Source organism: Hyperoodon ampullatus, assembly GCF_949752795.1.
Source record: "Hyperoodon ampullatus genome assembly, chromosome: 3".
Taxonomy (NCBI): Eukaryota; Metazoa; Chordata; class Mammalia; order Artiodactyla; family Ziphiidae; genus Hyperoodon; species Hyperoodon ampullatus.
Genome location: NC_136916.1, coordinates 165,193,257 through 165,206,115, shown reverse-complemented (window position 1 = coordinate 165,206,115; position 12,859 = coordinate 165,193,257). Strand labels below are relative to the sequence as shown.

The 12,859-nt window shown below is 36.4% G+C and overlaps 1 protein-coding gene across 2 annotated transcripts in view; it reads left to right on the top strand.

Moving 5' to 3' along the window:
* EML5 (EMAP like 5) overlaps positions 1 to 12,859 on the top strand; it is a gene marked incomplete at both ends in the record, with an annotated part of 162,265 nt that overhangs the window by 123,577 nt on the left and 25,829 nt on the right. Inside the window, 3 exons of one of the 2 annotated variants that reach the window (XM_079700244.1) lie at positions 3,065 to 3,143; positions 4,251 to 4,380; positions 6,644 to 6,742. In XM_079700244.1, the coding sequence (XP_079556370.1) occupies positions 3,065 to 3,143; positions 4,251 to 4,380; positions 6,644 to 6,742 (308 nt within the window). Of the gene's footprint in view, positions 1 to 3,025; positions 3,144 to 4,250; positions 4,381 to 6,643; positions 6,743 to 12,859 lie in introns of both variants that reach the window. The other variant, XM_079700243.1, reaches the window with a different exon arrangement.

Sequence of the window (12,859 nt, the reverse complement as noted above, 5' to 3'; positions counted from 1 at the left end):
TGTGTGCAAAGATATGAGTCCAGACTGTGATGTGACTTCTAAAAAAGCCCTCATAATCTTATACTATTTTAAAAGAAATAAAACATTCAGACCTAACATCAGATCTAGAGTAGCTTATTCAGGACTGATCTCTGCATTTTAAAGGGACATTGGCAGTTTACAGTGATCTAGAAGGAAACGGGGGTAAAGGAATGTTGGGAGGCCACTTTACACAAAGAATAATTCATCACTTTGGGAATCACTAGTTTCAAAAAAAACCAAAGTGGAGATATAATTGCTGTCTTAGGTATGAATGACTTCTGTAGGAGTGACCTCCTTGTGACGAGCAGTGTTCATGCAGAGTTTAGTAAATCACCACTTGTCTTCAGTGCTATGAAGGGATGTTCTAGACATGTAAAGACGATTCCTGGTTTCACTGGGAGGATGGGTAAGATTAACTTCTGTGATCCCTTCCAGTTCTGTTCAGTCATTATGTTGTTAAGGGGAATTTTTTTCTTTTAAGTTACTTCCTTTGCTAGAAAAGTCCCAAATCCAGCATGGTCTTGAGACTCACTCTGCCTCCTTGGTTAGACTGGCTGACTGGGAATCCCTCTTGGGTCAGAGGAGGGGGAACTTAGTTAGGTTCCTTAGGCAGTCCTTAATAGCAGGGCCAGTGCTACCAGCCGTTTAAGTTAATAGACATTAAGTAAGCTTAAATATTTTGTTTGAAATTCAGATTGCACTGTGGAAAAATAAGAATGGCAAGCTTTAATGTTTACAACATAGAACATGTTGAATTCTTTTCTTTTTCATCTTCTTTCTTCTGATTTCCCTGCCATGAATGGAGTAGCCCTAAGCCTAAGCCTTTTCTTATATATAGCAATAAATAAAAACAATAGCCCTTTACTATATACAATATAGTTTATCTGCATTAAACTTGTAAACATATTTTATTACAGGAAATATTGTACTACTATTTTAAATGCAAATCTGTGTTGTAATCTTTTCCCTTTTTTATCTGCTGCTGGAAAGAGGTTCCAGGTAATCCTCTCTCTTTACTATGCTCTATGCGACCCAATTTTGTATCTTTGTTATCTTTCATATTTACCATTAATAAGCTATGTTACTTGGTGTTCTTTACCTCGATTCACAGTTTTCCATGTTTTTCTCCTTTGAAATCAGTATCCCTGAAATGACTACATCTTAATTATTGGATTCATACTATATAAGTAACTGCTTTACTAAAACTTTATTCATTCAACTTGTATAATTTTCCAAGTTGTAGAATTTCAAGCAATAATATATCTATATAAATTATCTTTACAAAAATTAAAATATGCTTAACCGTTATACAGGATTTATAGATAAAAATTATACATTTATTAAAGCTGTCAGACAATAACGTTGAATAAAGTTCAACAAAATTGACTTGGAAGAAAAGCCAAAGCTTCTGTCATTCTTTAAAATGATTTTAGCAGAAATATTTTAAAATGTTAAATATTATAAAGTCAGTTATATTTATTACTTACAGATATTCAAAAATATATGAAAAAGGTTTGAAACCAAAAAATTTTGTGATAATTTGAAAAGTTCTTTATAGAGTGTTGCAAGTGCATTTAACTTTTATGTCACCAGTCATTCTTCTATACTTCTACATACTGCTTCACATTATATATGAAAATACACATTTCTCTTATATTACATGTTCAAGATATAACACTTCATTTACTTTTTATAGATGTATAACTTGAAAATCATTTTGAAAATGCAAATATATTGTTATGCCTTTAATTTTATGGATTTATTCAGAAATGTTGGAATTTTTTCCACTGGAAAGTTAATTTACATCATTTTCTAATTTAGTTGTTACAAAATTAATATTAAAATTTGGAAGAGGGAGTTGATATATGATTGATTTAGATTCAGTCTTTAGGTTACTAAACATTTGAATAACGGCTCTCTGAGTTAAAACTAAACTAAATGATGTGTGTGGATTTTAAAAAAATTAAACAAAGGGGGCTTCCCTGGTGGTGCAGTGGTTGAGAGTCCGCCTGCCGATGCAGGGGACACGGGTTTGTGCCCCGGTCCGGGAAAGATCCCACATGCCGCAGAGCGGCTGGGCCCGTGAGCCATGGCCGCTGAGCCTGTGCATCCGGAGCCTGTGCTCCGCAACGGGAGAGGCCACAGCAGTGAGAGGCCCGCGTACCGCAAAAAAACCCCAAAAAAACAAAAAATTAAACAAAGGGTTTTTTTTTTTAGGGAAGAGTCTCCATGTTTAAATAATAGAAAATGGGAACTCTGTACACCTAATGACACATTCATTATAAATAGATCCTGAACTAGTGATGGAAACAGAGAAGGAGAGGGATAGATTTGAGAGCTACTATGTAGGTAAAGTTGAAAAATATGTAGTTAATAGTGAGAATAAGGGAAGAGAAGGAGTTGGAGACAATAGTAATAACCTTTTACAGAGTGTTGTATGGTTTACAGTGCTTTGTAACTGTAAAATGTCTTGCTTGACTAACTGAAGGTGATGCCATAACCATACTAGGGACTTCAGAAGAAGAGAAGATAAAGGGCACAGAGGAGCAGGTAAAGAGTACAGATTTGAACTCACACATGACTTATGTTGCCAACAGTATGGAAAGTTTATACAAATATTTTCAAAATTCAAGAAGAATATATTGAGTACCTGCCATGTGCAAGATACTGAGGTAGCTACTTTAGAGCAGTAATCTAGGCTTTGTTGATAATATACCCCATGTAGAAGTTTTTGAGTGTGTAAAACTAACATTTGTATATTTTTATCATCTATCTGTTCTTGTGCTATTACATTAGTTACATTTATGAAACATACACCAAAGAAGTTAAAAGAAAAATGAATAGAAGTTCTCATATTTTCTTTCCACCTTTCTGCTTTAGAAGATATCAAGATACAGAGGGTGGAGTCTAGTGAGAAACATAGATTGGGTTCATTTTTGTGAAGGTGTGTCAGAGACATTTGCCTCTGGAGGGCAGGTGAGAGAAGCTCAGTGAAGGCACCCAGTGATGGGTTCCTTTCCTCTTTCCCACTTCCCTGTTTCAGGCCTCCTGTGAGCAGGGCCCCGCCACAGCCAGTGAAACTCCAGACCAACAATGTCGGCAAGAAAAAGAGACCCATAGAGGTGAGGAAAATCCCACTCCCCGGTGTTAATTGGTACCTTAAAATATATACAGGTTTAGTTTGTTTCCTTTTTGGAAAACATCTAAATCTTTTCATTATTCTTTATGAAAATAAATGTACTGTTGAATATTTTTTTTGTTTGGTTATAAAAATTGATTGCTTAACTGTCAAATCTGAGTCTTGGATTGATATCCTCTGTTCCTTTTTTTATTAGTCTTTCTTTTAGTTTTCTGTGAATAATACCCTAAATTGAACTGTATCTCAGAAAACTTCTAAATGTAAATGTATGGAATGATACGTGGTTTATGGAAGCATAAGCACTTTGGCAGTGTCTTATACTTAGCAGTTTGAATTTATAACTTAAAGGTTTAATGCTTACACCAAATCAGGAACTTTTACTCCATGTGGTGTATTCACTGTAGGGTTTAATGAAGGTTCTGCTTCGAAGCAAAGAAACCTTTGCACAGTAATTGAGCAAAAAAGGAAGACATTTCATAATCTCAGTATCAGCAGCAACAAGCAAACTGTGCTAAGTGAGGTCTAAAACAAGGCGTAAAGCTGTGGGAGGGAGATTGTTGTACTTCCTACCCCACTCAGCCTCGCAGGGTGAAAATGGACACTTGGAGTAGCAGAATTATCTGCTAGAACTTTAGCATGGGTTATCAGAGACAGCCTGCTTAGTGCACAAAGCTGATATACTGTCTGGATCCTTGAAAGTACATCACTTGGACATAAGTTATCCTGAGTTACATATGCAGATCAAATATTTTGACTAGTTTAACACAAACCGAAATATTCTTCTTTTGGACACAAGAAGTATCTCAATGTTTAACATGAAATCTTAAGAACTAAAATTCTTGGAATCAGATGACCTTGTGGTTCTCCTTTCATTTTTATGACTTTATGTAGAAACGTATGGAATGTGTGTTTCAGCTGCCCAAAACGGGTTACATAGAGAGGTATATCTAGGTTAATTTTGTGTTTGAAATTTATAAAACATCAAAAATGCATCCTCCATTTTGACTGAAGACACCAGTACTCTATGTAACAAAATAATGGTGAACATTTAGACATGAGGAATTGTATAATGGTTTTATCATTGTTATAGGACCTTGTGTTGGAGCTTGTTTTTGGCTATCGAGGCAGAGACTGTAGGAATAATGTTCATTATTTAAATGATGGTGATGATATAATTTATCACACTGCATCCGTGGGAATTCTGCACAACATTGCTACAGGTAGGAAACCCTGATTCTCCATTCCCCACTTTTTAAAATTTAGAATTTTTAATTTAGCATCTTAAAACTCTTTGTTAAAAATATAAATAATTAAAATATGTGAATCTAGAATATAAATATTTCATACTGTAGAACTTTCTAGTAATATTTTAAGTAACAAATTTACAGTCTTGAAGACATTTAACACGGCAAAAAAGGATTTCATAATGCAAAGTGCTCAAAGATCTCGATGAGAAGTAAAGGATTACTGTATATTGAAAGCACATTTTATAGCGAAACCGTTTGTGACTTTATTCTATTTCCCCATAACCTAAACGCGAAAGTGGATGGTTTGGATGGTTGTCTTTGACGGTTAGTGACTGAAAGCAGCACGTTGGATGAGTGATTGCTAGGGAGCGGGGTGGAGTGGCAGTGTTCACACTGAGCCCTCGGAAAGCCAAGGAGGTTAACTAAGAAAGCTGCCTGCCGGTGACTTGACTGATGATACCTTGTTAGATTCAAGAAAATGAGAAAGTATTTCCTGATTTCTATTTAACTGATTGGATTGTTGAAAAGCAAAGAAAGTTCTCTGAGCATCATTTGATGACCAATGATGTGATAATTTTACTAGTAATACTCAGTATTAATTTTGAATTCTATTTTATTACATATAGTTGTAAACTTCATAAAAGTCTAAAAGAAGTAAAGATATAGATTATCTAGTCCAAACATGTCTGGCTTTTTCCTCTGGTAGCTTCATTCTAATTAGGTAGAGTGGATTATGTGAGTCATAATCCCCCAACCCCTGGTCAGTATTAATAATTAATATGATATTTCTGTTTTAGTTGCCCTAAGAAAAAGATTTATCAGTATTACACAAATCAATGGCAATTTTCCATTTAATAATTTGGGTCATTTAAAAAAATACCTCTTAGAAAGAAAATCCTCTTTGAGGCTTCACTTATCCTTCAAAGAGAATAGGGATGATAACAAAAGACAAATTACATAGGGATGAAAGTATAAATACACTTTCATATTTATACTTGTAATTTTCTTTATTTTTAATTTCCTGATTTTTAATTAATCATCTTTCTAATGATGGGATGTAGCGAGAGATGGCAGAGGGAAGACTAAGCACCTGCTCCAGTTCTGGTTATTTGGCCTCTCACCATTATGGAGATACACTGCTATGTTTACAGTCTAAGAAGTCTTGACCTATTAGCTGATCTACTAATTTAGCCAACAGCACATATAATTACTTGTTTGTTCCTTTAACTGAACTCTCAGCCCTGGGAAATATGAAGCGCATTGCACTTCGAGAAGTTGTTTTAATGTTAGATATGTTAAATGACATTTTTTAAATGTTTTCTTTGGTTTTGTTTTGCTTTTCGGAGGACCTAGTACTGATGTTACTCTATCATCTGGACCCAGTCTACCGTCCTGACCTCATTTCCCACCTCTCTGTTTTACTTGCACAAGCCCACCTTTACTGCCTCCTGCACAGTCACAGTCTGCTAAAGTCTCTTCGCTATCACTGCTGCTAGAGTAATCACATTACTTCTTTGATCAGGATTCTTCAGTACCTCCCCACTGACTACAGAATAAATATGAAATTTAATAATAGGCTTATTTTCAAAATCCTCTGTAATTCTAGTTCCAATTTGCCTGCCCAACCTGTTTCTTACTTTTCTTTTTTGTTACCCTACACTTCAGCCAAATGAGCCATCTATATGCATACCCAGTACTTTCCTGCCTTTGTACCTTTGCTTCAAGTATCCCTCTCCCTGGAAGGCCCTTCCCCACTCACATTCACATTTATAGAATCTGTTGTGTCAGTCCAGAAGTGCCATCTGCTCATAAGAAGAAGAATCTGCTACAAATTTCCATAGCATTTTGATCTTTAACTCTTGTGGCACTTGATGTCTTCAACCTCATATTACATGGTTTATGCCTTTCAGGGTTCGTTACTTTAAGGATTTCTTGGTCATGTTTCCATCCTTAGGATGAAGTGTATATGTTGTGCTCAAAAAAATATGTGTTGGGACTTCCCTGGCAGTCCAGTGGTTAAGACTTGGCGCTTCCACTGCAGGGGGCACAGGTTCGATCCCTGGTCAGGGAGCTAAGATCCTGCAAGCCGCACGGCACGACCACAAAAAATATATACATGTATGTGTGTTAAATAAGCAAGTAAGTTAAACACAGCAGTTTATTACTCTGTGTAAGTGCATTTGACTATTTCACCTTAAAGTTTTCAGATTTAATTCTCAAATTCTTTTTTTTCTAGGGACTCAGAGTTTTTATCAGGAACATAATGATGATATTCTGTGCCTCACTGTAAATCAGCACCCCAAATTTATCAACATAGTGGCAACTGGCCAAGTAGGTATGTTTCTATATTTTAAAAAGAAACAATTTTAAGTAATTGTCTTGTTCAAATTAATTTAATCTCTTAGGAAAAATACTAAAATATATTTGTGTATTGTTCAAAATGCATTTATACATAAAGCAGATACTCACTTTTACCATATTATTTGCTTCCAGGCACCTTTCTCTCACTTGGGTTATCTGAGTTGGCTTAGATGGTTCAGAATTAAGAAGAAGCTATTCTGTGGTAGTTGAAATAGTTGGATTTAGTCCTGTAGCAGAAATTTCTGATGAGCAAAAAGTTTTAATTCAACAGCATATAAAGCAGAAAGGAAGAATTTGAGGAGGGAATGGTAAATAAGAGGAGCCGAGAAGTAACTGGACTGAGAGGGGGAGCACATCTGCCTCAGCAGGGCATAATCTAGAAAGAAGAGAGAAGCCGAGTTTGTTCCATGTTAGTAGAGCCCTTCTGCCCTTTTCTTTGGCAGTGATCTAATTTGCCAACTGTTTTTGAAATCCCCTATCTTGCTGTTTTCTTTCAACTCTATAGAAAACTTAAACGAAGGCCGTAACTCCACAAGCAAAATGTTGAGAGGATAGTAGGTCTCTTTAGGACATATCTACCAGTCCTTGATCACTATGACTACTACATAATAGACTTGGTCAGTCACATCTTCACAACCCTGGTATAATTTGTAAAAATGATCAAAATCATTGGGTTTATTGGATCTCAGCGGGCCTCAATTGCTAAGCCAGCTTTCCAGATGTCTTTTTCTTCTTGAATAAGATAATTTATGCTTTTAATATCTCCATTTTTCATAAATTACTAAACTGATCAGTTAGAAACTTGTTCTGGATCAATTAGTTCTACAGTTATGCCACAAAGACCCTTGTAATCTTCCTTTCTGTAAAATTTTCTACTTTTAAAAAGAAAGTAGACCAATACTTCTTACCTGTTATATACAAAATATTCTAATCTTTGAATATATTAGTTATTTATTTTTTTATTGACATATAGTTGATTTACAAAGTTGTGTTAGATTCTGGTGTACAGCAAAGTGATTCAGTTATATATAAATGTATGTATTCTTTTTCACGTTCTTTTGCATTATGGTTTATCACAGGATATTGAATATAGTTCCCTGTGGTATACAGTAGGACCTTGTTGTTTACCTGTTTTATATATAGTAGTTTGTATCTGCTAATCCCAAACTCCTAATTTATCCTTCCCCCACCCCCTTTCTCCTTTGGTAACTGTAAGTTTGTTCTCTATGTCTGTGAGTCTGTTTCTGTTTTGTAAATAAGTTCATTTGTGTCATATTTTAGATTCCACATGCGATATCATATGGTATTTGTCTTTCTCTTTCTGACTTACTTCACTTAGTGTGATAATCTCTAGATCCATCCATATTGCTGCAAATGGCATTATTTCGTTCTTTTTTATGGCTGAGTAGTATTCCATTGTGTATATATACCACATCTTCTTTATTTATTCATCTGTTGATGGACATTTAAGTTGCTTCCATGTCTTGGCTATTGTAAATAGTGCTACTGTGAACATTGGGGTGCATGTATCTTTCCGAATTAGAGTTTTCTCTGGATATATGCCCAGGAGTGGGATTGCTGCATTATATGGCAACTCTGTTTTTAGTTTCTTGAGGAACCTCCATACTGTTTTCCATAGTGGCTGCACCAATTTACATTCCCACCAGTAGTGTAGAAGAGTTCCCTTTTCTCCACATCCTCTCCAGCATTTATTATTGGTAGACTTTTTGATGATAGCCATTCTGACCAGTATCAGGTGATACCTCATTGTAGTCTTGATTTGCATTTCTCTGATAATTAGTGATGTTGAGCATCTTTTCATGTGCCTGTTGGCCATCTGTATGTCTTCTTTGGAGAAATGTCTGTTTAGGTCTTCTGCCCAAGTTTTGATTGGGTTGTTCATTTTTTTGTTATTTAGTTTTATGAGCTGTTTATATATTTTGGAAGTTAAGCCCTGTTGGTCGAATCATTTGCAAATGTTTTCTCACAGTCCATAGGTTGTCTTTTCATTTTATTTATGGTTTCCTTTGCTATGCAGAAGCTTATAATTTTGCATAGGTCCCATTTGTTTATTTTTGCTTTTATTTCTATTGCCTTGGGAAACTGACCTAAGAAAACATTGGTACAATTTATGTCAGAGAATGTTTTGCCTGTGTTCTCTTCTAAGAGTTTTACAGTGTCATGTCTTATACTTAAGTTTTTAAGCTATTTTGAATTTATTTTTGTGTATGGTGCGAGGATGTGCTCTGACTTCGTTGATTTACATGCAGCTGCCCAGCTTTCCCAACACCACTTGCTGAAGAAACGATCTTTTCTCCATTGTATAAGATTAATTGACTGTAGGTGTGTGGGTTTATTTCTACACTCCCTGTTCTGTTCCATTGATCCACATGTCTGTTTTTTGTCCCAGTACCATGCTATTTTGATTACTGTAGCTTTGTAGCATTGTCTGAAGTCTGAGAGAGTTATATCTCCTGCTTTGTTCTTTTTCCTCAGGATTGCTTTGGCAATTCTGGGTCTTTTATGGTCACACATAAATGTTAGGATTATTTGTTCTAGTTCTGTGAAAAATGTTATGGGTAATTTGATAGAGATCACATTAAATCTGTAGATTGCTTTGGGTAGTATGGCTATTTTAATGATATTAATTCTTCCAATCCAAGGGCATGGTATATCTTTCAATTCTTTATCAGTGTGTTTATCAATTTCCTTTATCAGTGTGTTATAGTTCTCAGCATATTAAGTCTTTCACCTCCTTGGTCAGGTTTATTCCTAAGTATTTTATTTTTTTTTGATGTGATTTTAAAAGAGAATGTGTGAGCTTCCCTGGTGGTGCAGTGGTTAAGAATCCACCTGCCAATGCCCGGGACATGGGTTCAAGCCCTGGTCCGGGAAGACCCCACATGCCACAGAGCTACTAAGCCCATGCGTACAACTACTGAGCCTGTGCTCTAGAGCCTGTGAGCCACAACTACTGAGCCCGCACACCTAGAGCCCATGCTCCGCAACAAGAGAAGCCGCCACAGTGAGAAGCCCACGCACCACAACGAAGAGTAGCCCCCGCTTGCTGCAACTAGAGAAAGCCCATGCGCAGCGATGAAGACCCAATGCAGCTATAAATAAATAAATAAATATATATATATTTTTAATGTGTTTTTACTTTCCCTTTCTGATATTTCATTGTTAATGTAAGAAATGCAACAGATTTCTGTATGTTAATCTTGTATCCTGCTACCTTGCTGAATTCATTTATCAGTTCTAGTAGTTTTGTGTAGAGTCTTTAGGGTTTTCTATATATATCATGTCATCTGCATATGACAGTTTTACCTCTTCTCTTCCAATTTGGATACCTTTTATTTCTTTTTCTTGTCTGATTGCTGTGGCTAGGACTTCCAATACTGTGTTGAATAGAAGTGGTGAGAGTGGGCATCCTTGTCTTCTTCCAGATTTTAGCAGGAAGGCTTTCAGCTTTTCACCATGGAGAATTATGTTGGCTGTGGGTTTGTCATAAATAGCTTTTATTATGTTGAGATATGTTCCCTCTATACCCACTTTGGTGAGAGTTTTTATCAGAATGGATGTTGAAGCATCCGAAAGCATTTTATCAAATGCTTTTTCTGCATCTATTGAGGTGATCATGTAGTTCTGTTCTGTTCTTTTCTTTTCCTTCCCTTCTCTTTTTTCTTTTCTTTTCTTTTCTTTTCTTTTCTTGTTATGGTGTATCATGTTGATTGATTTGTGTATGTTGAACCATCCTTGTGACCCTGGGATGAATCCACTTGATCAAGGCCTATGATCTTTTTTATGTGTTGTTGGATTCAGTTTACTAATATTTTGTTGAGAATTTTTGTGTCTATATTCATCAAAGATATTGGCCTGTAGTTTTCTTTTTTGGTATTGTCTCTTTTTTTAAATTTATTTTTTAATTTATTTTTTGGCTGCATTGGGTCTTGGTTGCTGCACACGGGCTTTCTGTAGTTGCAATGAGCGGGGCCTACTCTTCGTTGCGGTGTGCAGGCTTCTCATTGCAGTGGCTTCTCTTGTTGCAGAGCACGGGCTCTAGGCATGCAGGCTTCAGTAGTTGCAAAACGCGGGCTCAGTAGTTGCAGTACACAGGCCTTAGATCATGCTGGCTCCAGTAGTTGTGGCACGTGGGCTCAGTAGTTGTGGCACGTGTGTTCTAGGGCATGTGGGCTTCAGTAGTTGCGGCTTGCGGGCTTTAGAGCGCAGGCTCAGTAGTTGCGGCTTGCAGGCTCTAGAACGCAGGCTCAGTAGTTGTGGTGCATGGGCTTAGTTGCTTCACGGCATGTGGGATCTTCCTGGACCAGTGATCGATCCTGTGTCCCCTGCATTGGCAGGTGGATTCTTAACCACTGCGCCACCAGGGAAGTCTCTTTGGTATTGTCTTTGTCTTGTTTTGGTATTAGGGCAATGACAGCTTCAGAGAATGGCTTTGGGAGTGTTCTCTCCTCTTCAGTCTTTTGGAAGGGATTGAGAAGGATCAGTATAAGTTCTTTGCATGTTTGGTAAAAGTCCCCAGTAAAGGCATCTGGTCCTAGACTTCGGTTTGCCGAAACTTATTCTTCTAGGTTTTCCAATTTGTTGGCATATAATTGTTCATAGTATTCTCTTACAGTTCTTTGTATTTCTGCAGTATTGGTTGTTATTTTTCCTCTTTCATTTCTTATTTTGTTTATTTGGGTCCTCTCTCTTCTTCTTGGTGAGCCTGGCCAGAGGCTTGTCGATTTTGCTTACCCTTTCAAAGAAGCAGCTCTTGGTTTTATTGATTTTTTTCAATTGTTTTTTAAAATCTCTATCATACTTATTTCCTCCATGACCTTTATTATTTTCTTTCTTATGCTGGCTTTAGGTTTTGTTTGTTCTTTTTCTAATTCTTTTAGGTGGTAGGTTAGGTTGTTTATTTGAGATTTTTCTTGTTTTTTGAGGAAGACCTGTATCGCTATGAACTTCCCTCTAAGAACTGCTTTTGCTGCATCCCATAGATTGTGTATGATTGTGTTTTCATTGTCATTTGTCTCAAGGTATTTTTTAATTTCCTCTTTCATTTCATCATTGATACATTGGTTTTTTAGTAGCATGTTGTTTAGTCTCTATGTAGTCGTTTTTACTCATTTCTCTTTCTGTGGTTGATTTCTAGTTTCATGCTGTTGTGGTCAGAAAAGATGCTTGAAGTAATTTCTATCCTTTTAGTTTGTTGAGGTTTGTTTTGTGTCCTAGTATGTGGTCAATCCTAGAGAATGTTCCATGTGCACTTGAAAAGAATGCGTATTCTGTTTGGATGTAATGTCCTAAAAATATCAATTAAATCCAGTTGGTCTATTGTGTCATTTAGGATCTCCATTGCCTTATTGATTTTCTGTCTGGAAGATCTGTCCATTGATATGAGTGGGGTCTCCTACTATTATTGTACTCCTGTCAATTTCTCCCTTTATGTCTGTTAGTATTTGTTTTACTTACTTATGTGCTCCTATATTGGGTGCATATATGTTAACGAGTGTAATATCCTCCTCTTGTATTGATCCTTTTATCATTATATAGTGGCCTTCTTTATCTTTTTTTATGGCCTTTGTTTTAAAGCCTATTTTGTCTGACATGAATATTGCTCTCCTCACTTTCTTGTCATTTCTGTTTGCATGAAATATCTTTTTCCATCCCCTCACTTTCACTCTATGTGTACAGTAAGTCCCCTACATACGAACCTTCAAGTTGTGAACTTTCAAAGATGTGAACATGCCTTCCATCAGCGTCAGGTGTGAGTGAAATTGCAGCTTGCCCTCCATCTCCTATTGCTGACGATCCTTCAGCTCTACTGTCTCCCACCTCCTCTCTCTCCTCCAGTCAGTAACTCTTCTTGCCTGTTTACTCGATGCCAGACCCTGTATGCCAGCTGTTGTACTACTGTACTTTTCAAGGTGCTGTACTGTAAGATTAAAAATGTGTTCTTTATTTTTTCTGTTTGTTTTTTATGTATTATTTGTGTGAAAAGTATTATAAACCTATTACAGTACAGTACTATATAGCCAGTTGTGTTAGTTGGATACCGAGGCTAACTTTGTTGGACTTACGAACA